The sequence below is a fragment of the Artemia franciscana genome, chromosome 8, assembly GCF_032884065.1.
Source record: "Artemia franciscana chromosome 8, ASM3288406v1, whole genome shotgun sequence".
NCBI classification, from domain to species: Eukaryota; Metazoa; Arthropoda; class Branchiopoda; order Anostraca; family Artemiidae; genus Artemia; species Artemia franciscana.
The window spans coordinates 41,047,931-41,073,929 of record NC_088870.1 but is presented as its reverse complement, the minus strand read 5'-3'; the positions used below and the strand labels follow the sequence as shown (position 1 = coordinate 41,073,929).

Below are 25,999 nucleotides of genomic sequence, written 5' to 3'. Positions count from 1 at the left end.
AACTCGGAGTCCTTTCAATTAGGGACATAATTTGTTATGGGCCAATTAGCACATTCTCAAAATATTCTGCCCATCTCGTTCCTTATCACTAATTGTGGTCCCATTCCTATCTTAACTGGGATAAGTCTTTTCAATCAGGAGCGTAATTTGTTATAGGGAAATAAGCACTTTCTCGAAATGTTCTGCCCATCTCTGATCAACTCGTTCCTTATCACTAATCGTGGTCCCATTTCTATCTTTAACTCGTACAATTCCTTTTAATCAGGGACGTAATTTTTTGTGGGGCAGAGGGTAGCTGCTCCTCCCACTTAGACCTGAGTTTGCCCCCCCCCCCATTGAAGTTTATTTTATTCCTAAATCTTGTCGAAACTAAAGAAAAACTAAATGCTTTTCTAATAGCAAGAGAAATTCAAAAACGAATGATTAAATAAGACCATTTTGAATAGATGTTTGAATACATATCGATAGTTAAAGTTGGGTATTAAATACAAAACATTGCAAAATCAGTTCCTAAAGCTTATTTGCTATGGGAAGAAGTTGTGTTCCTTCACCTCAATTTAGATTCAGCCACAAAACAACAAAATATCGGCAATAAGTTAATGCCACGATATAAAGAAATTAATAACGATGATAGAATCGTAAATTTATCTCAATGATTTTATCATTACACATAATTAGCTTATTATTCATATCTGAAATTAATATTGATGACGTTAAATTTATCAAGTTGCAATCAGGTCATCCCAATGGATATAAATAATTAGTATGGCAACATCGACGGCGTCAGTTTAGGCAGAATTTTCAAGTTATTCACATCATTTTTGGTTGGCCGTCAGGCAATATCGTTTTTTTTATGGCCAAAGTAAATGGGATGAGGGACCTGAAAGTTGATGTGGTTCTCGGTGCCCAATGGGGAGATGAAGGAAAAGGAAAAATTGTGGATTTACTTGCAGAGTCTGCTGATTTGTGCTGCAGATGTCAGGTGAGCTACAATCTAAGATTATTGGGACTTAAAGCTGGCAAGGTTGTAGATATTAGGCTTGGTATAAGTTTAGTGGTTAGCCGCTGCTAAACTAAACAAGACAATAAAGTAAAAGTAGCCTAGTGGTGTTGTATTGCTTATTTTAAGCTAGCCTATTTTCAAATAGGGTAGGCTGACATGGTTGCTTTTCTGACAATAGGCTATAGCCTAAACCCTTTCCCTTGTTGGTCTCATGTATGACCCAAATAGGTTGATATTTTTCTCTGTTAATTGAATCAAATGGTACATCCTAGTTTAGGCTCTTTTATAGGCTAGTATGTGTTAGATAAACAGAGAGGCTTTTTTGAAAATAAGATGGTTGAGCTAGGTAGGCTAATTTAAATTTTCAAAAATCCATGAAGGGTCTAGCCTAAAATAAACCCCAGGAAGTGATGCCAAGCTACTCTTTGTCTTTCCTTATCCCTAGGCTTGCAGGCCTATACACAACATTTGTATCTAGATTTGGTAAAATTTGAGACAAGCTTCTTTTTGCTATCTTTGGAAGTGGTTAGGTTAGGAAAACAAAGCAATGTTTCTATCACTGCTACTGGCTAGACTGCATTTGGTGCTGCAACTTTGCTTCTTTTCCCCATTTTTGCTTTCTCCTCATGTTTAATTTGTTGTTTTTTTTGTGTTTTTTTACCTAGAACATCAGATAATACTTTTGTTAAGCCACACTTCCTTTCCCTAGTAGATTGTTTTCTAGGAATAGCTTTTACAAAAGGTCTGACTTACTCTAGAGTGACAACAAAGGAAGAAGATTTTTCACTGTCAGTGAAGCATGTAGGCTAATACCCATTTTTGGGTATGCATACTTTGGCAGGCCTTGAGGTTTGTCTTTTTCAGTTTTGTCGGCCATAAGATCTGACAACATGCTTGGTCTGTTACTTACATACAGGGACAATAAATTTTTGTTAAAGATGTCAGGGTTGAAATGCCAAATATCAGATTTGGATATCAAAAGGGGTGAGTGCACATGGGAAGGATATACCAACTAATTCTGCTATATTGTAGATGATGACCATTTTCTCCCAGATTACTTAGCATCCAATTATCCATCAATCTGTTGTGAGCTTTGAATAGGGGGAAAACCACTGATGTTTAGTGGTTGTAGCTTATGGCTGCTATAAGGAGGAATGAGAAGGACAGTGCTGTTTTCCTTTGCTATATTCAAAGCATTTAGTGAAATATGGGATTCATGGTTGCTTTTGTGCAGTGGTGTCAACTCTAAGCTGCTGGAGAATGGTTCTTGAACCTCACCTACCTCATGATCACCAATACCAAGTGGCCATCATCAACCACAGATCCTAACAGTTCTTGCCACTAATTTGCTCTGAAGTGCAAATTAAGGTAATGATTACTGAGGGTTATTAGTTTTTATGGTACTTGGTATCTACCAAGTGACATATAGCAATCACAAATTATGTTGGTCTGTCTGTCCTGGTTTTGCTACTTTAGGCACTTCCAGGTAAGGTAGGATGGCGAAATTTGGCAGGCATATCAGGAACCAGACCAGATTAAACTAAAAATTGTCATTTCCCAATTCAACCATCTGGGGGGGGGGATGGTTGAATCAGAAAAATTAGAAAAAATGAGGAATTTTTAACTTACAAAAAAGTGATCAGATCTTAATGAAATTTGATGTTTGGAAGGATATTGTGTCTCAGAGCTCTGTTTTAAATCCCAACCAGATCTGGTGACATTGGGGGGAACCTAAAATCATGGAAAAGGCTTAGAGTGGAGGGATTGGGATGAAACTTGGCGGGAAATTAAGCACAAGTCCTAGATACATGATTGATATAACCAGAATGGGGGGGTTAGGGGGGGGGGTAATCTGAAAAATTTGAAAAAATGAGTTATTTGAACTAATGAAGGAGTGATTGGATCTTAATGAAATTTAATGTTTGGAAAAATATCTTGTCTCAGAGCTCTTATTTTAAATCCTGACCAGACCTGGTGACATTGGGGGTTGTTGGAGGGGGGACCTCAAATCTTGGAAAATGCTTAGAGTAGAGGGATTGGGATGAAACTTGGTGGGAAAAATAAGCACACGTCCTAGATATATGATTGATATAACCAGAATGGATCCACTCTCTTTGGGGAGTTGGGGGGAGGGTTAATTTTGAAAAAAATAGAAAAAAGGAGTTATTTTTAACTTATGAAGGAGGGATTGGATTTTAATGAAATTTGATGTTTGGAAGGATGTTGTGTCTCAGAGCTCTTATTTGAAATCTCAACTGGATCCAGTCATATTGGGGGGGGGGCTAAAATCATTAAAAATACATAGAGTGGAGGGATCAGGATGAAATTTGGTGGAAAAAATAATCACAAGTCCTAGATACATGATTGACATAATCAGAATGGATCTGCTATCTTTGGGGAGGGGGGGTTAATTCTGAATAATTAGAAAAAAATGAGGTATTTTTAACTTACAAGGGAGTGATTGGATCTTAATGAAATTTCATAATTATAAGGACCCTGTAACTCATATCTCTTTAATCCCAACTGGATCGTGTGTCATTGGGGGGGGACTAGAACTCTCGGAAAACGCTTAAAGCAAAGAGATCAGGATGAAACTTGATGAGAAGAATAAGCACAAGTCCAAGATACATGACTGACATAACCGGACCAGATCTGTTCTCTTTGGTGTAGTTGGGGGGGGGGGGCTAATTTGGAAAAATTAGAAAAAAATGAGGTACTTGTAACTTACGAACAGGTGATCAGATTTTAATGAAATTCAATATCTAGAAGGATTTTGTGCTTTAGAACTCTCATTTTAAATCCCGACCAGATCTGGTGACATTATGGGGAGTTGGAGGGGGAAACAGGAATCCTTAGAAAATGTGAAAATTGAGGTATCTTACAAATGAGTGATTGGATCTTAATGAAACTTGATATATAGAAGAATCTCATGTCTCAGGTGCTCCATTTTTAGTTTGATTCGGGTCCGGGGACATAGAGGGGTGGGAGGGGGGAACTAGAAATCTTGGAAAACACTTAGAGTGGAGAGATCAGGATGAAACTTGATGGGAAGAATAAGCACAGGTTTTAGATACAATATTGACATAATTGGAATGGATCCATTCTCTTTGGGGGAGCTGGGGGTTGTAAGTTTTGAAAAAATTAGGTATTTTTAACTTAAGAATGGGTGACCAAATCTCAATGAAATTTGATATTTAGAAGGAACTCATGTCTCAGAGCTCTTGTTTCAAATCCCGACCAGATCCGTTGACATTTGGGGAGTTGGAGGGGAAAACCGGAAATCTTGGAAAACGCTTATAAATGTCATAGATACAAGATTGACATAACTGGACTGGATCTACTCTCTTTGGGAGACTTAGGGGGTGGGGTTCAGTGCTTTGGTGAGTTTGGTGCTTCTGGACGTGCTAGAATGATGAAAATTGGTAGGCGTGTCAGGGAGCTGCACAAATTGACTTGATAAAGTCGTCTTCCCTAATTAAAAAGAGAAATAAGAAAAATTACACTATAAGAAAAATTAGAAAAACTGAGGTATTTTTAACTTATGGGTGGGTGATCGGATCTTAATGAATTTTGATATTTAGAAGGACCTCGTGACTCAGAGCTCTTATTTTATCAGAGCTGAAGGTTAGAGGAAAAATTCGAAAAATTGAGGTATTTTTAACTTATGGGTGGGTGATCAGATCTTAATGAATTTTGATATTTAGAAGGACCTCGTGACTCAGAGCTCTTATTTTAAATCCTGACCAATATTAAGCCTCTGATTTTTCTTTTAAAGCAATCTATTGATCCTTAGAATTTTGCTAGAGCTCTTACCGTATGAGCTCTTGGTTCTTGGCTCTTCCGACCCTGTCACAAGTACCATATGAGCACTTAGCTCTTGTTTTCTTGCTTAGGTGTAAGTATTAAATGGTGTGAGTACTCTCAGAACCGCTCTTTTGATATCCACCCAGGTGGGTTTGCTTCAGCAGCTTATCCGTTTGGACTCCCATTTAGCATGGTGGGATGGAAGTTCTTTCTTGGAAAGACACAATAAGGTAGTAAGAAATTTCCACTTGTAGCAATTATTCCAATCATTGTAACTAGAGGGCCTGGTTTGGCTGAAGTAACATTGTCAACTATTTTCTGACCTATATCATAGGTCATAAGGATGTCCTCGTCATCAAATTATCATGTCTGCCATATTTTGAGAATGACTGAAGATAGGGACTAGGACTGGGTTAAAAGTCTAAGTTGTTTACTGACATGAATGCTATACAAATAATTGAAAAGAGTTCTCTGGTGATATCTTGAAGATAAGTTTGGACACAGAAAATTGCTTAAACTGCACAAATTTGGCTTGAAACTTCAAGACTGGAAACATTCTCAGAGAAAGATGCAAAATCTTGATAGTCTAGGTAGCCAAGATTTTTACATTTCATCTTTTATTGTAAGTGAGTTTGTATACATGGGTTCCAATGATCCACTTGCTATTTTAGCTATATTTCAGTGCTTACGTGAAATTTAATGGTGCTATATATAGATGATATACCCTGATAATAGGTTGGAATAAATACAGACAAGCTTTGTAGTCACATTAACTTAATCTATAAAGAAATTTCAGGCATGCATATGCAATGCCAAGTAAAAGAGTACAAGCCATTCAATGCTTCTAGAGCATAAATAAGACAATGCTTGGCAAACTAAATTTTTTGGAATTGATCTTGGGCCAAAATTAGTACATAAAAAGTAGTAAATCTATAGTATATATACAATATATTCATTGGATTAACAATACTTAGGTCCTTCTATTGCTTATAACCAGTAGTGTATAATGTACTGTGCCAAATGTTTTCGCTGTTCAGTTCTTTCATTGCTGTCCATGCTTGTGTTGGTAAGGAGCTATGTAAATTTTCTTAGGTCCATTTTTAGTATAGATGTTTTATATATTATTTTATAGATTATATATGTAGTATTACAATATAGTACAACTATAACATGGTGTAATATTATAGTGTAATGCTATGTACTATTATTACACAATATGTACAGTTTTTTTATATTATTTTTTATATAGTCTATTTTGAAGTCCATTTCTAATCATTTTAAGTTAACCGTAATTAAAAACAAGTAATTCTTGCTGGCAACTGATAACAAGATAAATACCTTAAATCACAGCATACTAAAATATAACCTATAGACTGACTATCATATATGAACCAGATCCCTTCTACAATAACCATAAGTTTTACTGGAGAGATAAAGAATTGTTTGAATTAAAGTTAAATAAACATATGGGCATCAGTTTGAGAAAATATGAGTGTGTGTGTGATTTTTTTTTTTAAGTGAAGTTAAATAAACACATGGGCATCAGCTTTAGAAAATAAGGTTGTGTATGATGTTTTTATGGAAAAAAAAGGTGTTTTTAAAATGTCAAGGGGGAGATTTTGTTCAATTTCTAATGAAAATACCAAGAACGTTATTTATTTTTAATCTAAAGGGAGGAGGGAAATAGTGCAAGTGATGAAGTAAGGCACCTCCAGAACAAATCTGAGTTTTGTGATAAATCTGATTCTCTATATTTTTTCAACTAAATTAAACGATTGATGGGTAACACAATAAAACAGAAATAGCTATTAGTATTAAATCTTGTTTTTATTATACTCTATGATTCTAGGGTGGAAATAATGCTGGGCACACTGTAGTTGTTGAAGGCCAAGACTATGACTTTCATTTGCTTCCTAGTGGGCTTGCTCATAAAAACTGCAGTGCTCTTGTTGGTAAGTTGAATCTTTGTTTGTATTAAATAAAAAAAAATCAAGTTTTTTTTAACGGAAAGTAAGAAGTGACATTAAAACTTAAAACGAACTGAAATTACTTCGTATGTGAAAGGGGCTGCTTCCTCATCAACGCCCCGCTCTTTACGTTAAAGCTTGACTCTTTCTCTTAACTCTGCTTTTTAAAAAAGTAAAAAATGGCTATCTCAGAATTTTGATCTGGTGACTTTGGGAAAATAATTAGCGTGGGAGGGGGCCTAGGTGCCCTCCATTTTTTTGATCACTGAAAAAGGGTACTAGAGCTTTTCATTTCCGTTAGAATGAATCCTCTCGCAAGATTCTAGACCCACTGGGTCGATACGATCACCCTTGGGAAAAAAAAACAAGTGCCTTCTGGCAGAAAATACAAAATTCCACATTCTTGTAGATAGGAGCTTGAAACTTCTACACTAGGGTTCTCTGATACGCTGAATCTGATGGTGTGATTTTCTATGACTTTAGGGGGTGTTTTCCCCTATTTTCTAAAATAAGGCAAATTTTTGCAGGCTCGTAACCTTTGATGGGTAAGACTAAACTTGATGACACTTAGAATCATAATCAGCATTATATATTTAATATATTTAAAATATTATATTTAATATATTTAATATATTTAAAATCAGCATTAAAATGCGGTTTTTAATGTAACTATTCTTATAAAAACCGTTTTTTAGAGTTTTGGTTACTATTGAGCCAGGTAGATTTCTAGCAAGAGAAACTTGAGTTTCTTTCCGGTTTTATGAAACGTAATTGTTGCATAACTTTAGTTAGGAAAAAAGTTACATTTTCTGAATGTTTTATATGCCTTTTTTGCAGTTGAGTTTCTTGCAAAGTTCTTTTCTCTTGCAAACTTTTAGAACTCACTTACCGCTTAAAGTTACCAGGCCATACACATCTAGTCGCGTACCAACTCTACAGAGCGTCATTAATTATGTAATGCGCAAATTTACAAACAGTAGACCAACTTTACTGTTTCCAATGTAAGATTCGTATTCCTTGTCAGATCCTCTAGAGATGAAACAGAAGAGCGCCATCAGTTAATGCGGTAGGAAAACACCTTTCAAGGAAAGACCCATGAGGTCAACATTGAAATGGTAAAGTAACAGAGTGACATAGACACTGACAAAGTCCTCCTCTCAAAGGCTTGGCTTCTTCATGTACAACAGTTTTGAAAGTTGATTTCTTTGTGCTATTGTCATATTTTTTGCAATCTTCTCTCATTTACTAACTCTTGTTTCTTTCTTCAGAATGCATACATAGTTAGATTGAAAAAACGGCAGGAGGGTTAAAGCTAATTCACAGTTCACCAATTATGATCCACCCAAGTAGATACCTCTTAAATCACTTCTCCAATTGAAACCTTCCAATTGAAGAGGCTTAGTTGGGTCAGAATAGGCAGGTTAAGTTAGGTTAGTCTATGTCTTTGTCTATATCTAAATCTATCTGTATGTTTCTGTCTATATCTGTGTCTATTTCTATGTCTATGTCCGCTCTTGTGTCAATGACTGGTTCTTATGTCTATGTCTATGTGTATTCTGACCTTAGGCTTGGGCTTGTTTCTGCCTGTGATAAGTACAGATATAGAGGTATTCCTAGCTTTGTTGGTATATTCGCAGTGTTGTTGTAAGCTTACGGTATTAAAGTGTTTTCTTTGTACTGACTTTTTTGTCTACTTCTGTTACTTTGTCAGTTGAATTTGTCAACTGTCTTTCCAATTATTCTTATTTTAGGCAATGGAGTTGTTATACACTTGGATCAGTTCTTTGACGAGATTGAAAAAAATGTTAAGAAGAATCTGAAGATAGATAATACAAACCTTTTCATATCAGATAAAGCACACATTGTTTTTGACTTCCATCAGGTAAGCATTCTATGGTATTGTTTGTTTCACCCTTTTTTATTATATGAGGTCGGCTAATTCTTTTTCATAAATAAAATAATAACTTATTGGAGTTTTTTTTTTTTCCAACTGAGCACAAGGTTGCTTGGGCCAATACAAGCACTGTGAAGCTATGTTGATCTTACAAGGGCAAGACCTTCATTAAAACTTTTTTAAGAGCTGAATCATCTGTCTGTTCATGTTTATAATGTTTATAATTTTCAGAACTAGAAAATAAAGGGATCTGGTGGCTTTGTGCTTCTCAATTTGTAATCTTAGAGCCAGTCAGTGGGTCTTCTCCCTTTTCTAAAATAGCACTATTCTCTTAGAACTTCGTCTAGAGTATGTCTTAAGCATTATCATGCTAAATAACTCTCTTTGTATAGGAGTTAAACAAATGCCTCTATAATTACAAAGCCCAGTTTTATCGTCTTTCTTGCAAAAGGGGCTAATTCAAGTTTTTCTAAGATAACTAGACACTTTCCTCTTTCAAAATCCAGCGATTCTACATGATTTAATCCTTATTTCGCTAGAAAATGCGATTTAAGTTAATTAAAGATAAAGTCATATTCATAATCCATAGAATCTATCTCTGGTTTTGCAATCACTAAAACAGAAGCTTCTTTATTGCACTGTCAGTGCCTGACGCCTTATCATTTTTTAATCCGTTTAGTATTGTCTTTGACTCCGTGATGCAAAATAAATCTTTATTCACTTCCAGATTGTTGAATTTTTTATTGTTTTCTTTATTATTTCTAATGAATTTATTGTACACATTCTCGAAATGTTTTGTCCATCGCTCTTTAACACTTCCCTAATCGCTGATTCAGGTTGCATCTTCCTGATCCTAAGTAATTTTATCCACAAATCTCCATTGCAAATCGATTATTCAGCAACTCATACCTTCATGAATGTTACCTGGCACATTTTAGTTAAAAATTAAGCAATGAAAATTCAATTATCAATGCCTTCTCAATCTAAGCAAGACTTTAAAGCTACCTTATTCATTCAAGTTACTAAGAATTACAAAAACAACAATATCTAATTATTAGTTAACTAATAAAGTAAATCAGACGAGGTTTAGACTGTAGTGGAACAATAGATATTATTCCAGGGCAGGACCTTTTTTTTCTCTCCTTTTTTATAGTTTTGACTTGTGATAGGCCCATAATCCAATGTTCTTTTACTTATTCTTATCTTTTTCTTTTTCAATGTGTGCAACTTTTTAAATTGTTTTTCTTTTTTTCAACATTTTGACTTTACCCGAAATTATGTTTTATTTTTAGAACGTTGATGGTATTCAAGAAACACAAAGGGAGAAAAATTCTCTTGGCACAACCAAAAAGGGAATCGGACCAACTTATTCTTCTAAAGCCAGCCGAGAAGGGATTAGAATCTCAGACTTGATTGGAGACTTCGATTTATTTACAGAGAGGTATATTAATTATTCAATACCTTTGGAGTATAAAATTTAATAGGTAAAATATATTATTTTAATAGAACTAATGTAAAATAGAGTGTTTTATCTAGTATCTTGTTTTTTCACTTTATTTAATTTAGAAATATATATATATATATATATATATATATATATATATATATATATATAACATATCATATCGAAAGAATTTGACCTTCACGCCAAACATAATCCATTGTACAAAATACATAAAAAAGATGAATCAAAACTTAGTTTAAAATTCAAACAGAAAAAATAAATAGATAACAATAAAATTAATGGCTAGTTTTCCTGGCTATTATACAACTCAACAAAACCCTTCCGATATCTTTTATGTTTAGCGGGGATGGGAGTCAGTTTAAGGACTTTTTTGGGATTTTTACGGGAAGGTCGGTTGAGAGTAGGAAGGTAGGGTCCGGGATGATGGAGCGTAATCGGGGAATCTTGATAATTGGGGGAATCTTGGTACTGAAACGAAGGCACAGGAGGTTCCTTCTCTTGGCCAACGTGTTGAGCTTGAACTTACCTAGTAGATGATGATATGGAACCTTCCCTTCACCATTTATGATTCTAAATGCTCGCTTTTGGACATATTCTATCTTATTGTCTCATCATCACAAGAAAACATACACTGTTTTGTCTCATGGCTAGAGGATCTATTTGAAGCTTTCAGGTTTTTGTTGAGGGGACAAGGGGGATAAGGGCACTTCTAAATTCTTTTTTCTAGCTCCAACTGCTAGGGTCTATTCTGTTTTTTATGTATGTCGTCCGACAGGCCACAATTTATTTCCGTTTTTTAGTTACAGTTCCTGCTCTTGATGATTTACAGGCTAAATTATTTAGCAAGTGTTTTTGTATCTTGTTTTGTCCCTTTTTAAGTGTTTGATCAATATTTGAAATTTTTTGATTGTTCTTTATATTTATATTGTAGCTTACTCCTCATTTTTTGAGGGAAATAAAGAAAATGAATAATAAATAAATTTGAAATTTTCTGATTTTTCAAAATATATTACATGCCTTTCTCTTGGTTGAAAAAATATTGCAAAAATGATAAGCTTTTAATAGCACAATTATCTTAACTACGTCTTTTCGGTCTAATAAACTCGTACATGATCAAATACTAAGTTTTTATTACCCGTAACGAAATCGGAATTTTACCAAGTAAACAAACAATTACCTTCTGGAGGTGATAGTGTGATTCTGGATGTTAACGTAAGTAACATTTTTACATAATTTTTCTTTGTTGATTTGTTTGAATTGTTTTTAGTTTTCTTGTTTTTAAATTCTCTTCTCATCTGTTTTTTTTTCTTTTTTGCTGTTCTAGTACTGTATCCTTTTGGTCTTATATATAAGCTGAAAATGCCTAGTCGGTCCAAGCAAAATATTCACGTTAACTTTCTTTTTATTGTCTTTTTCACTGAATTTAGACTGATTTCTTGGCTGGAATTTGCTCGTTTATTCTTATAGCAGCTGCAGGTTTAGCTATTTCTAAGAACAAATTTAAGAGGGGTGACATTACTTCCCTCTATCCCAGAACAATAAAATAGCTTACACGTCGCTTTCCGGATTTTCTTGTTATATCTATTTCTTTTCATAGTTGAACCGGGTGAGGGAAGTTCCAGAGATTATCAGAAATTGATATCCAAGATAATTCCTGATAGTTTTGTTGGCTCTGCTACCCTCTACTTTAATGGCTCTCCTGGCTTTGCTATCTTCTTTTAAAATGTTTTATTGGCTCTCTTGGCTTTTACTAGTGGCTATTTATTCTTTAGTTAATGTCTCTTTATTAATCTCTCATTAACTCTCATGTCTCTTTTTTTTTAAATTAATCGTCTTTTATTAATTTTTGATGGGGTCTCCTGGCCTTACTACTCCCTCTTAGATATCAAAAAAATTTGTCTAGAAAGCGACGGTTAACCTTCTCAATTGTACTTACAGGCTTCGTCCTTGGGGGGCAAAGCACAAACAAATATGTTTTAAGTTTCTGGGCAAAAACTCTCATAATGACTACTAACTTGAAAGCATGTTTCTTAAGCTTTGTACCTACTTCTCAGCTCTCACATGTGTAACATTCATTTTGAGATAACTCAAAAGCAACGCCGTATCCAAGGGTGTAGGGGGTTTGAACCAACTCCACCGAAATCTTTTGTCTGACTCGTAAAAACGTAACAAAAATTAATAAAAACAAATTTTTGATGCGTTTTGAAAAGTTTTTTGTAACTTTTTATCCGGGGATACTATCGCCGTCCTTCAAATTTCTGCTATTTAAACAACAAAGCCAAGATGTCTTCGATATTTATAATCCAATAGCAAAGTCTGGTTGATAAAATTGTCACAGACTATTGATAAATTCACAGACTATTATAACCTTTTGAAATCAGGACAAAATTAGCTATATTAATTTATCACTAGGTTCAAAGAAAATAGATTGAAATGGTTCCTAGACAGAGGTATTTGAAGTGGGAAAAATAAAATTGAATATCTTCAGCCATTCTAAGCCGAATATAGTTTTAACTTTCTCCGTATTTGTTTTTAAGTATAGACTAGTATTGACTTAAAAAAAAAACTTACTAATCCAGAAAAAAGTCACGCTTATTGTATCTGAACATAGCGGTGGAAAAGTTTCGGTTTGACTCTTACACGCGAAAGTGCTAGTATGCATTACGCAGATCGCCAGCGATGACAAGGTGTTAAGTTTCAATCCATGAATTTCAAAGATTAGATGAAAAATCGAGGTTATTTCTTTTGTCTTGTTTTATTAATTACCAAGCATTTGTTCAACGAATGTTATTAAGGCATATTGGCGTTATGAATATTGACTTATTCGTGTTTATAGGTTCCGTAGCATTGTCAAGTCATTTAGAGCTGCACATCCTTCGTTAACAGTTGATGAAGACAAAGAATTGGCTAAATATCGCCAGCATGCAGAGAAAATCCGCCCATATGTCGTTGAATCTGTGTCGTTTCTTCAAGATCAAATTAAAGCTGGGAAGAAAGTACTTATTGAAGGTGCTAATGCTGTTATGCTTGATATAGATTTTGGTAAGTTCTTTTATTTGTAGTCTCTTAGAGCCAGTCACTGATGTCAATCACTGATCATCAGTCACTGAATGATCACTTATAAAATGCTGATGATGTAACTGGCTATCAGTGATTCTAGCTTCTACCAGTTGGACTGGCGAAGCTCATATTTTGCTTTTAAATTGTCAACACTCTTCTTAGCCAACACATTGTTTCATTCAGCTTTTCAAGTTTATTTTGAAAAGTTCATTGACAAATTAGCAAAAATACATTTATTATGAATTTAATGGACATTAAAATCGATAATATGCCAAATAAAATTGCGGGAATATTTTCAAAAAAGATGATTAGAAAATGATCAAGTCAGTTTCGTGATGAGTGTGATATAATATTTATAAGTATGAACCAAGTGAAAAAAATGATTTAATTTACCAATTATGAATAGACCTACGGCGGGTTCTATTCTATTCACCCCCCCCCCCCGGGGGGGGTGTGTGTGTGTGTGTTTTATTTTGATGTCCTTGGTACTATAAGAAACGTCGTCTTTAAAGTTTTTATTCTGAACAATTCACTGGAAATATATTCATTATTAATTGCTTTCTTCCATCTAAAGGCTTTGTTTGAAGTCAAGTATTTAAAATTAACCTGCAGCGGTGAAAGATGAGGTAGTCTAAAAAGCACAATGCACAAGATCAATCCACCACCAACCTCAAATTCTTTTTCTAGTATTTTGTTATTTCAGCTATGTCTGTTATCAACACACTTTGCTTTCTGCAAAAGTAGAAAAATTAAAACCATCAAACCAAAGTTCATGTACCGTGCTTCCCATGATCGTTCTTGTCGGGCAACCGCCTAGGGCCAAACGAAAAGTAGGTTGCCCTCAAGTGGGGTGGTAGGGTGTCGTAAAGAAAGATTTAAGGGAAATGGGAACTTCTTGGCAGGGTGTAAAGAGGGAGGCTGGATGGAGGAGGAGCTTGCGTAGCTATGTTGGCCTCAGGCGGCTTGACGCTTCAGTAAGTTGCTAATAGTAGTAGTATCTGTCTGAAGGACCCCCCCCCCCTCCCCTGGAAAATTTATGAAAAATGGAAACTCTCTGATTTGTCTTAGGCCTTGGGATATTTGCTGTCACTCAAAATCAGTCACTTATCTGATGGCTTCTCCCAAATCTTAGAGTGAGTTTAACTGTAAATACTTGCTCTATCTTGCTGGTAGTGGAGTTTCATTAGAAGTGAATATTACTAGCACCCTCCTATGAATCTCACAAGATGTGCCAAAAGATTAACTATGGAAAGAAAGCTTAGCAGAGACAACATTTAAAACTAAAACCACCCTTTGATGAGCCCATTTTACAAGCGTAGGAAGTACTGGTTATAAATGAGTATTTGAAATGAAAGTTGTATATGTAAGAATATTGTAAGCATCCACATTTTCTTTCAGGAACTTACCCATTTGTTACCTCATCAAATTGCAGTATTGGAGGCGTTCTTACCGGCTTAGGTCTACCTCCCAGGTTTATTGGAAACTGTTATGGTGTTGTGAAGGCATATACTACTAGAGTTGGGATTGGTCCTTTCCCTACAGAACAAATCAATGTAAGTCTTTATTGGTCTTGTTTTTATTAGTATTTTTTATGTTATTTTATTGTTAATACTACTACTAATAACTCACTGCAGCACCAAGCCGCCTGAGGCAAACAGCTACGCGCGCTCATCCTCCAACCTAATTTATTAAAGGCCTCCCTCTTTACACCCTCCCAAGAAGTTCCCATTTCCTTTAAATCTTTATATATGACATCCTCCCAACCCAGACGAGGACGACCTGCTTTCCGTGTAGCCCCACACGGTTGGCCAAAAGGGACAATCTTCGGGAATCTGTCATCCTTCATCCGCAGAAATTGGCCTAGCCATCTCAACCTTTCTTTCATTATAGCCCTAGAAAGCGGGATTGAACCACATTTTTCGTACAATCTACTGTTTGAAATACGGTCAGTCAGCCGGGTACCCAGAACAATCCGTTAGCAATTTCTCTGGAAAACATCTAGTAAATTTTCATCTGCTTTTCGGAGCGCCCATGCTTCAGAGCCATATTTGACCACTGTCATCACTGTAGCTTCCAATATTCTAATCTTGGTTTGCAGACTTATCTTTCTATTCTTCCAAACTTTTTTTAACTGTGAGAAAACACCCTAAGCCTTAGCTACTCTACTTTTAACATCTTCACTGCTCCCATGGTCTTTACTAGTGATACTACCAAGGTAAGTAAAGCTGCCAACCTGATCAATCTTTTCGTTACCCAACGCCACCTTTTCATCTTCACTTATTCCTAGCCTTGGTGACTTAGTCTTCTTAACATTAATTTTCAAGCCTATTCTAGCACCCTGAACTCGTAAAACCTCTAAAAATTCATTCGTTTTGCTCATACTTTCATCTAATATGCTTAAATCATCAGCATAATCTAAGTCCAGGAGAGTTTTTCCTCCCCATTTGATTCCATGGTCTCCAATTGCCTTTCCTGTGCTCCTTAAGACGAAGTCCATCAAAATGATCCATATAAAGGGGGATAGAACACAACCCTGCTTAACTCCTGATTTAATACAAAACCAGTTGCTAACCTCATTTCCTACCTTAACCGCAGCAGTATTATTCTCGTACATAGCACAAATTACTTTAATGTATTTTTCTGGTATACCATATAAGGATAAGACCTTTGCTAACGCTCTTCTATCAACAGAATCGAAAGCTTGCTCATAATCGATAACACTGAGGACCACAGGTGTTTGACAACGAAGGGACTTCTCAATTATTAACCTAAGAGTGAAAACTTGGTCGACACATCCTCTACCTTTTCTAAAACCGCACTGTTCTTCCCTTAAAACCTTGTCTACAGCATCTCTCAGGCTAAAAAGTATCATATTACTAAGTAATTTGCTACCTATAGAGACTAATGCCTCGTTAATTACGACACTCACTCTTGTCACCTTTCTTATGCCGTGGTTTAATTAAGGTTTTCCTAAAATCATTAGGTACTTCCCCTTTTTCAAAAATCATATTCATAATCTTTAGTAGCTTTTTCCTAACCTCAGAGCCACCATATTTAAGAAACTCATTTATCACACTATCAGCACCTGGAGCCTTATTATTTTTTAATCCTTTTAGTACTATCGATAATTCTTCCTCACAAAACAAATCTTCTTTCACATCCATGGTATCACAAACTTTTTCAATATTCATCTATATCTTTTCCTGCAACTGTATCTCGGTTTAGCACATTCTCAAAATGTTCTGTCCATCTTTCTTTAACTTTTTCCTTATCACTAATTGTGACCTCAATGCCTATCTGTAACTGGGACTAGTCCGGATTGACTACTCCCTTTCAATTTATTAACAGGCAAATTATTTACAATTTATTAACTAGCTGCATCTTCCAGACCCTCAGCAATTTTATCCATGGCCTCCACTTCACATCTCCTTAGTTCATATTTAAGGCTTTCTCCACTTTCTTTACATTCCTATTGTTTTCATATGACCTATCACTCAGATAATTCTTGTACTAACCCCTTCTGCTCTCTGAAACATTAAACATAAAGCTTTTTCACTAATATTCCTTGTTGTAGTTTTAACAGTCTTCCCTAAGTCACCATCAGCAACTTCACAAATTGTTTTTCTAAAATTATTCCATCCATCTTCCACATTGCCAAATTTTAAACTCTCAAGTTTAGTATTCAACTGTTCCTGGAATGTTTGTCTCAAATTTTCATCCTGGAGTCTACCAACATCATAACTTTCCGGGAGGTAGTTACCCTTCCGAAATTTCAGCTTTAAATTAACCTTAGACACTACTAGATGGTGATCCTTACTTTTAACATCAATAACAGCACTCCTATACACTCTAGTATCTTGTATTGATCCTGCTAGTCTTCGGTTTACAGTAACATAATCAATGAGGTTTGCTGTCTTACCATCACGTGAATACCATGTCAACTTATGTGCCATTTTGTGACCAAACACCGTATTGGTTATAACTAGGTTGTTATCCCTACAAAATTGCAAAAGTCTATAGCCATTACTGTTTTCTTTTCCTACACCAAATTTACCTAGGCTAGGTACAATCTATCCCTATTTCTACCAACCTGGGGGTTAAAATCTCCTAGCAAAAATACCATATTTCTACCTGGTACCCTGTCTGTTTGCTCCTGTAACTGTAAGTAAAATTCATCTGAGTCACTAGTATCTCCGTCAGTTGGTTCAACAGGGGCATGTACTACTATGACTGATACCCTGAACTTTTTAGTCATAAAATGAGCAATTAGTATTATTTTTTGGTATGTTTTTTATTCATTTCGCTCTATTCTGTGAATTTGCTACCAGACTATCAAACAGTTTGTGGTAACGAACTGTAGTAAGGAGCGACCCGGCTCAATAGTAACCGAAACTCTAAAAAACGGAATTTTGATACCAATAGTTACATCAAAAGAATCGCATTTTAATGCTGATTTTAAATATATAAGTTTCATCAAGATCAATTATCAAAAGTTACGAGCCTGAGAAAATTTGCCTCATTTTAGAAAATAGGGGGAAACACCTCCTAAAAGTCATACAATCTTAACGAAAATCACATCGTCAGATTCAGCGTATCAGAAAACCTTATTGTAGAAGTTTCAAGCACCTATCTACAAAAATGTGGAATTTCGCTTTTTTTTTGCCAGAAGACAAATCACGGATGCGTGTTTATTTGTTTTTTTGTTTTTTTTCCCAGGGGTGATCGTATCGACTGAGTGGTCCTAGAATGTAGTGAGAGGGCTCATTTTAACGGAAATTAAAAGTTCTAGTGCCCTTTTTAAGTGACCAAAAAAATTGGAGGGCACCCATTTACCCTCCCACGCTCATTTTTCCCAAAAGTCACCGGATCAAAATTCTGAGATAGCCATTTTATTCACCATAATCGAAAAACCTAATAACTATGTCTTTAGGGCCGACTTACTCCCCCGCAGTCCCCGTGGGAGGGGCTGCAAGTTACAAACTTGAACCTGTGTTTACATATAGTAATGGTTACTGGGAAGTGTACAGACGTTTTCGGGGGGATTTTTTTGGTTTACGGGGGAGAGTTGAAGGGGGGGCTACGTGGGAGGATATATCCATGGAAGAACTTCTCATTGGGGAAGAGAATTTCAGTTAAGGGGGCGCAGGATTTTCTAGCATTATTTGAAAAAACAATGAAAAAATAAATATGAAAAGTTTTTTCTACTGGAAGTAAGGAGCAGCATTAAAACGAACAAAAATTAACGCATATGAGGGGTTTACCTCCTCGTTATACTTCTCTCTACGCTAAAGTATTTTTAGTAATTTCAACTATTTATTCTACGGCCTTTGTGATTCAGAGGACATTCTTAAGGAATTGGGACATTTAAGCTTTAGTGTAAAGAGCGAGATATCGACGAGGGTTGAACCATCTCATATAGGCAATAAAAACATACGAATATAGGAGTTTGTTACGTAAGTTAATTCGTAAGTTACGTATAATTTTTACCAATGAAAACGTTTGTAAAAAATTAAAAGTACTAGTTGTCTTTTTAAGTAATCAAAAAATTGGAGGGGAACTAGGCCTCCTCCCTCACTCCTTTTTCTCAAAATCTTCCGATTAATTGCAATTAATTAATATGCAAATTTTGTTTTAATTATTTATATGCGGAGAGCCAAGATCAAAACTTGCATTAATTCAAAAACGTCCAGAAATTAAATAAAAAAAAAACAAGTTTTTTTAAATGAAAGTAAGGAGCAACATTAAAACTTAAAACGAACAGAAATTACTCCGTATATGAAAGGGGCTTTCCCTCCTCAACGCCCCGCTCTTTACGCTAATGTTTTTTACTGTTTTAAGAAGTAGAGTCAAGAGAAAGAGTCAAACTTTAGCGTAAAGAGCGGGGCGTTGAGGAAGAAAAGCCCCTTTCATATACGGAGTAATTTCTGTTCGTTTTAAGTTTTAATGTTGCTCCTTACTTTCATTTAAAAAACTTGTTTTTTTTTATTTAATACAAGTTAGAAGCGTGGAGCTCTTGCTGAATAATTTTGGAATCCGTAAGCATATTTTTTTCTTAGCCGGAAATACTATGATAAACAAGCATGTGAGGGTTTACAGCTCAGGCTGGTGCATGTGAGGCGTGAAGACTGATGCTACTAACCTTATTGAATGGAGGAAGGTGTAATGTAAGGCTCTATTCGAAGGGGTTGAAGGTCCAATCTTTTTGTTGGCTAAAGTGCCGAGAAGAGGGAGGACTTGTGCCTCCCTGCTAATCCCTGCTAATTGGTGCTAATCTCCGTTTCATGACCTATTTTTGTGTCTTTTTAGGAAATTGGACAAACACTTCAGGAGCAAGGATTTGAGTTTGGTGTCACTACTGGCAGGCGAAGACGTTGTGGATGGTTAGATCTTGTTGTGCTGCGTTATAGCAATCTCATTAATGGTTATACAGGGTAAGGTGTTCTTCACTAATTTTTTTATGCCCATTGTTGTGCGTCTCTTTGTGCTCATTTATTGCTTACTTCTGATACAGCATGGAAATTAAAAGCGCTTAGACATGTATCCTTATCAGGGAATGTCATGTAGTCCTAATAAAATTTTGCCTAAGAGTTCCAAGATGTTATACTATACTTTTTAATTCATAAGATATTAATTAAGATTTTTGTTAGAAACTATTTTAATTAAGATGTGTCCTGAATTAGTCAGCCTGTTTTGTATCCTGTATCCTGAATCTTTTTTACTTTTCTTCATCAAATAGATTTATTAGAGAATCTAATTCAACTGATGTTTGTATTTATTTTTAAGCATTTTCTAATTATCTAATCACAGTGGCAATTCTAGGCCTTGGTAGCCCTAGCACATCTGACATTAAATTCATTTTTCTATATTTTAAACTACTATTAAGGTACATAATTGACTGAAGATTGTCACAATTGCAATTTTCGTGTACCTTGCCCCCCCCCCCAGTCTATGAGGCCTAAGACTGTTATTGGCCTATCTGCAGACGAACCTATATATCTATATATAAAGAACAATAGAAGAAACAAAGCCAATCGTATAATTAATAGCTCAAATTTTCTAGAAGACTCTCTTGTAGCTCTACACCTTTTGCTAGTAATTAATCCCTTTTAGGGTTACCCATTGCCTTTCAAATTACTGTAATGTAAGGCTGATAATCCCCCCTCCCCCCAAACAAAGCATGCTGTACTAAACTAAGCACTTAAAGATCCTTTATATTTCTTGTGTCCTTTAGTAAATTAAGACAAATTGCAGTTAAAAGTAAAAAAAAACGTCAAGAGTATCTTATTCAACCCTTGAAAAATATATATTTTTTGTAGCTCTGGGTAGGCTGCGCAATCTTTTGACTTCTTTTCGATTTGTTATTAAGGTGTAGGACTCACCTTTACTTTTTATGTTTTTTTAAAGAAGTTGAAAATTTTGAAGAAGTCAAAAATTTTGGCTTCAAGCTAGCGAGAAGAAGAAGAAAAAAATGGAGTAAACAACTTAAAGCATACTAGAAAATATAAAAAGGTAAGGTAAGAAGATGGTAAATAGGGACAGTGATCTTTTTTTTAATTCTTATTGTGTTATTTTTTTATAATTTTGTTTATTAAGTAGCGCATTTTCTTTTTTTGTAGGCTGGCAATTACCAAGTTGGATATATTGGATACATTTCATGAAATTAAAGTTGGTGTTGATTACAAATTGGATGGTAAAATTCTGAAGAGTTTCCCTACGAGCCTTTCTGAGCTGACTAGAGTCGAGGTAAGGCGATTTACTTACTTATTTACTTACCGAGGTAAGGCTATTATAATCAGACAGGCGGAAAAAGAAAATTGCCGTACTTCGTCTTAAATGATGACCCCCTCCCCTCCTCCATCTTCTGGAAGGTCTTTGGGATGCTTACAAAATCCACAACGGTTTGCTTAAGTGTATGTAAAGATTTACTCATGTTTTCTCTTAATGAATAAAATAAAACAACCTTTGTCATTCTAAATATATTCATTTAAATTATATTTTTCGTGTTCTTAATGGTACAATTCCTTGAAAAAATATGTAAAATGTCCTAGATAGACTCTAGCTACCAAAAGCAATCCCCGCAGTAAACCTCGCGGCTATACAAAATTCTTTATTACGTGCAACGTGTCTACTGTTTTGACCAATATGAAATCCCTCCAAAAATTGTGTATTAACACTGTAGACTATTCGAGCTATTATTACACCATTATGAAGCTATTATATACTAGCCTTGAGTTGGCTAAACTGCTCATACTTTAAACATGACAATTGTGACCCCCAGTTCACAAAAATGTAGGGGGGGGGAGTAAGGATTTTTTTTATGAAGATAAAAAAAGTATTTATCAAAATCTAGGTGGGGAGAGAAATTGCCTTTCCATCCCTCTCTAATGAGATCTCCTTGTGAAAATTTTACAGAATAATCTTAGGACCATGAGAACTATTACAATCTAGGCCCCAATTTTTTTTTAATATCTAAAATACTCGCTTTGGGATGGCTTCTTGCAAGGACTGGAGGGAGCAGAGGAAGGTGGAAAATGTAAATTCTTAAATCCAGGAATTCATTGTTTCCCAGAGAAAAGATAACAGTAGGTATATCTATATAAAAAAAACTGACATATGGACAGAAACAGAATAAATACCTCTGTAAGGGTAGTTCTGTATAATTATTCTGCTCTGCCGTAACGGAAAGGGCAAATTCAGTTATTTTTAAATTTTAACGGAGTGGGAAAAAAGGTTGTAGAAATTTTGCAAAAATAGTTCGTTACTGATTTGGTTCCAAACATTTTTGCGAAGAAATCAGACGGCAGCCAAAATGTAAGACTTTCCAGAAAAAGAAATATAAAGATCTCTCTCCACAGGAGGGTGATATGTTGTTTACTAATATCTTGTTTACTCTGTTTATTAGCTTACTTTTGAATTATTTATTGTTTGTTTGTAATGTAAACAAATGTTTACAATGTAAGCATTTGTACAGAGCTTCAATGTTTGTCATGTAAACATTTACCTCTTAAAAACAAACATGTTTTGTGTAATTTTACTTTTCCAGGTTATTTACAAAACCCTACCTGGATGGAAGACGAATATATCGGGAATTCGGAAGTATTCAGACTTACCTGAAAATGCAAAAGCCTATGTCCAGTTTATTGAAGACGTTCTCCAAGTACCTGGTGAGCTCTCTCTCTCTCTCTCTCTCTCTCTCTCTCTCTCTCTCTCTCTCTCTCTTTTATTCGGGATATACAGCATTTAATTTTAAGAGTGCTTGCAGCAGCTGCTTCGACCAATTCTTATTTAAAAATTAAAACGGTAATTGGGTAACGGAAATTTTATAGCATTATTTATTAAAAAGTAAAAACGATCAGCTTCATCAAAAATTACACTGCCATAAAACGTTGCAAAAAATGAAAATAATAAAAAAAATACCAAATAATGATCACCCATTATTGACATTATTGCTTTTCCTTTAATCTATTTTCTTGTGATCTATTGGACTATAAAACTTGGTTCTAATAACAGACAGTAAACTTTCTCAATCTAAAAAGCCAATTAATGTTGCTGTGTGAATCCTTACCAGTATGTCTGATTGAAATTGAGGGTCTTTGAAATCATCTTGGAATTTTTTTTTTTTTTGTATTCGTTTCTTCCTTAGTCGTTTTTTTTTTAATTTTCTCTTGGTGTACCCGTCTTTCTCTTAGGAATCGGGTTATGTGGTAAAACTGGAAAGAGCAGCAAAGTTTCTACCCTGTAAAAAATCACCAGATTTTAGTGATTTTCTGGTTAATTTAGTGATTTTCTTCAATAATCTAGAAATTTATATGCAATGAAAAGTAGGCAAGGAAAAAATTTCTAGAAATAATGATAAATCACTAAGGGTGGAAAGCTTGAAGAGGAGTAACATTAGATACCCTACTAGTTTGGAGAGGAGATTTGATCGGAAAATGATTTGAACCAACCACATGGAGAGTCTCAAAATCCAAAAGACAAACAACAAACACCACATCTACGAAATTCTATAAAACAAATAAATATAAAGCTTTTTCCGACAAAAAGCTAAACATAAATAAATTCTCCGTTATTCGTTTAAAAGGAGTAATATATATTTGTTATTGTTTAGTCTTAAGTTATGATGTGTCAAATTAGCAATTCAATTAATTAAAAATTCTGGTGTAAATTCAATTCGCCACTCCTGTTAGTGCATCAAAGAATCATCCATTTTATTGCATTTTGTTTTTGTTTTGTTTTTTCGGGATTCGTTGTGATTCTCACTGTTGCTTCTCTTCTAACCGTTTTGTAAAAAAAATTCGACCCAACAAAAAAATTAAATTAAATGTAACAAAAGCAAAACTTAAAATTTTTAATATTTGGTAATACAGAGGACCACTGTATTTAATTACAGAGGGCATTATTTTTAACTGGAATTTTGCCGTCAAGAGAAACAAAATGTTCTGCTGTCATCCAGAACATAAACGGAACAAAATTAAATAACCAAATATAGGTGACTATATTTGGTTATTTAATTTGTCAAAAGGTAACTTGAAATCAGTTAAGCGAATCGGCTCTATCTGTTTCAGCTAGAGCCGAATTTCAAGACGGCCAAAAAAAGAGAGAAAAAGTGGCATCTACTCTTTTGTTATGATCAGAGTTGTTTGAGCCCCCCCCCCCCCCCACACACACATATACATATACAATTTGAAGTTTTCTTGAAACAGCCATGAGAGATAAACCAGAGTTGATTTACAAAAATTAGAAGTTTGGAGATATCTACAAAGAAAAAGATTCCCTTCCTCTTTATCCATCTGTTATTTCGATTTTTTTTTTGTTAAGTAGTCTAGTATCGATTGAAAAAAAAAAACAGGTCTAATATAGGGGCTCGAACCCATGACTTCAAGATCAAGAGTCAAATGTTGGGCCATCTGAACAAACCGTGCTTGATATTTAGTTTTAGCATTAAAAAAAAGTAAAAAATCAGTGTACACAAATAAAGAGGTTCCCATAAATAAGCTTGGCAGCAGGGGATATTAGATGCTCCACAGAAGTAAACTATGTAATAGAATATTAGTAGTACCATTAGATTCCTTATTTGATGCTTTTTCCAAATATCACATTCCCTCTTCTGATAGTGCACCCCTCCCCTCTGATGATCCCGTATACATCATAACCTAAATAAAATGTTTCTTTGTTGCTTTCCATCTCGTAATGAATCGTATGTCTCTGTTAATGGGCAGCTGAAATTTCGACCCGTAAAAAACATTAGGCCTATGGTTGCAATAAAACCGAGTGATATATAAAGGGAAAGGTAAAGGATATGGCATTTGACTTTGCAACACCCTTCCTGTTTACCTTCGCTAGACTTCTCCAGGTACCCATTAGGGCTGGGTTGACTCTCGCTGAGCTTACGGAGTCGTTACACTGACCCCCGTTCCAACCAAATAGCCAGTGACACCACGGTCAGAAAGTCTGTTCTTGCGGAAAAAGGATTTCAAATCTAGCCCGCTACCCGTTCGGCTTGTTTGATAAAAAGCCCTATTTCTCTAAAAATGATTTTAAAATGCAGATAACAATGGAAGCAAACATCATATTCTGATTAATGGGAACATGCTGTATATTACAAAGTACGATTTGCTTTGTTATAAAGTTAGCTTTTAGTTTTGTACACTTCCTAGGTCTGTATCTGAACCATCAGGGGGGGGGGGTGCATTACCACAAACGCCAATATATTTAGAAAGATCATAAAAAAGAATCCAGTGGTACTTTTTTATATTTTTTTCACTTTTTTTCTTCTGTTGAGCCGCTAATATCCCCTGTTATCACAGGCTTTATATAGCCTTGCTGACACTGTCAGTTATATGTAGTTAATTTGTTATTATTCTTTGCAGTATCTTGGATTGGTGTTGGACAATCGAGGGATTCTATAATCCAAAAAGCATAAGAAGAATCACAACCGATTTTAGTGCCATCTTTGGATTTTAGCTACTTACCGAGTTTTATCGTTTGTTGGCTACAAAATGCCGGCTTTTAAAGTTGTGACCATTTTTGATTTTATTAAAGCACCAGTGTTGATACTCTGTGTCTACTTCAGGTTGAAAGTTAGGTCTAATCACCCTGTCGGATGTATGTTAGGGCAATATATCTCGTAGTTGGACAGCTATTTACAATCTCAACAGTTGAATCACAAGAACTACACCAATTTTTTTTTTTTTTTTTTTTTTTTTTTTTTTTTTTTTTTTTTTTTTTTTTTTTTTTTTTTTTTTTTTACAGTTGTATCTGTCCATGCTTTCTGAAAAACCACGACACTAGTTAGAATATTTTGCCATTTACAGCACCATCTGTCTCAAAAGCTCTGATTGGAAGGTAAAAGTGGTGGATTCTAACCAAAATTGTACATATTTAGCTTGAACCTAATTTTAGAAAGTACTGCTCAATCTTGGACAGGATTTGAAAGTCAGAACAAAGCATCTCAATCGCATACAGACTCAATTAGTAAGAGGTTTAATAGAAAATAATTGTTGTGAACAAATAATTGCATTCAAAGTACCAAGGACACTGAAACTGATTTTTTTAACTTAGTTAAGTGGAAACTTTCACAACCATAACGTCTTTAAAAAAACTATGAAACCCAAGAAGTCAATTTTAATAAATAACACCCACATATTTAGTTTTACGCTTAGCGGGTGCTAAGTTTGAAATAAGGACCGTTTTCAAGAGAAATGGGAACCTCCTTAGATGGTGTAAAGAGGGAGGCTTTGAATGGATTAGGGTGGAGGAGAAGCGTGCGTAGTTGTTTTGGCTCCAGGCGGCTTTGTGCTGCGGCG

General features: G+C 35.1%; 1 protein-coding gene across 1 annotated transcript; it reads left to right on the top strand.

Moving 5' to 3' along the window:
* Positions 1-791: 791 nt before the first annotated feature.
* LOC136030438 (adenylosuccinate synthetase-like) lies at positions 792-25,249 on the top strand. Its single transcript, XM_065709421.1, has 10 exons — positions 792-982; positions 6,657-6,759; positions 8,526-8,656; positions 9,961-10,109; positions 12,970-13,175; positions 14,592-14,746; positions 19,500-19,624; positions 20,810-20,936; positions 22,237-22,357; positions 25,064-25,249. Exons 1-10 carry the CDS (start codon positions 854-856, stop codon positions 25,114-25,116), a joined length of 1,299 nt encoding a protein of 432 aa, XP_065565493.1. The 5' UTR covers positions 792-853; the 3' UTR covers positions 25,117-25,249.
* Positions 25,250-25,999: the final 750 nt, after the last annotated feature.

Bases quoted from the DNA above. Each gene is read 5' to 3' on its own strand.
- LOC136030438 (XM_065709421.1), top strand. From the start codon at position 854: ATGGCCAAAGTAAATGGGATGAGGGACCTGAAAGTTGATGTGGTTCTC. The intron at 19,625-20,809 runs GTAAGGTGTTCT...CTTTTTTTGTAG, and splicing joins CTCATTAATGGTTATACAGG to GCTGGCAATTACCAAGTTGG. The intron at 22,358-25,063 runs GTGAGCTCTCTC...TATTCTTTGCAG, and splicing joins AGACGTTCTCCAAGTACCTG to TATCTTGGATTGGTGTTGGA.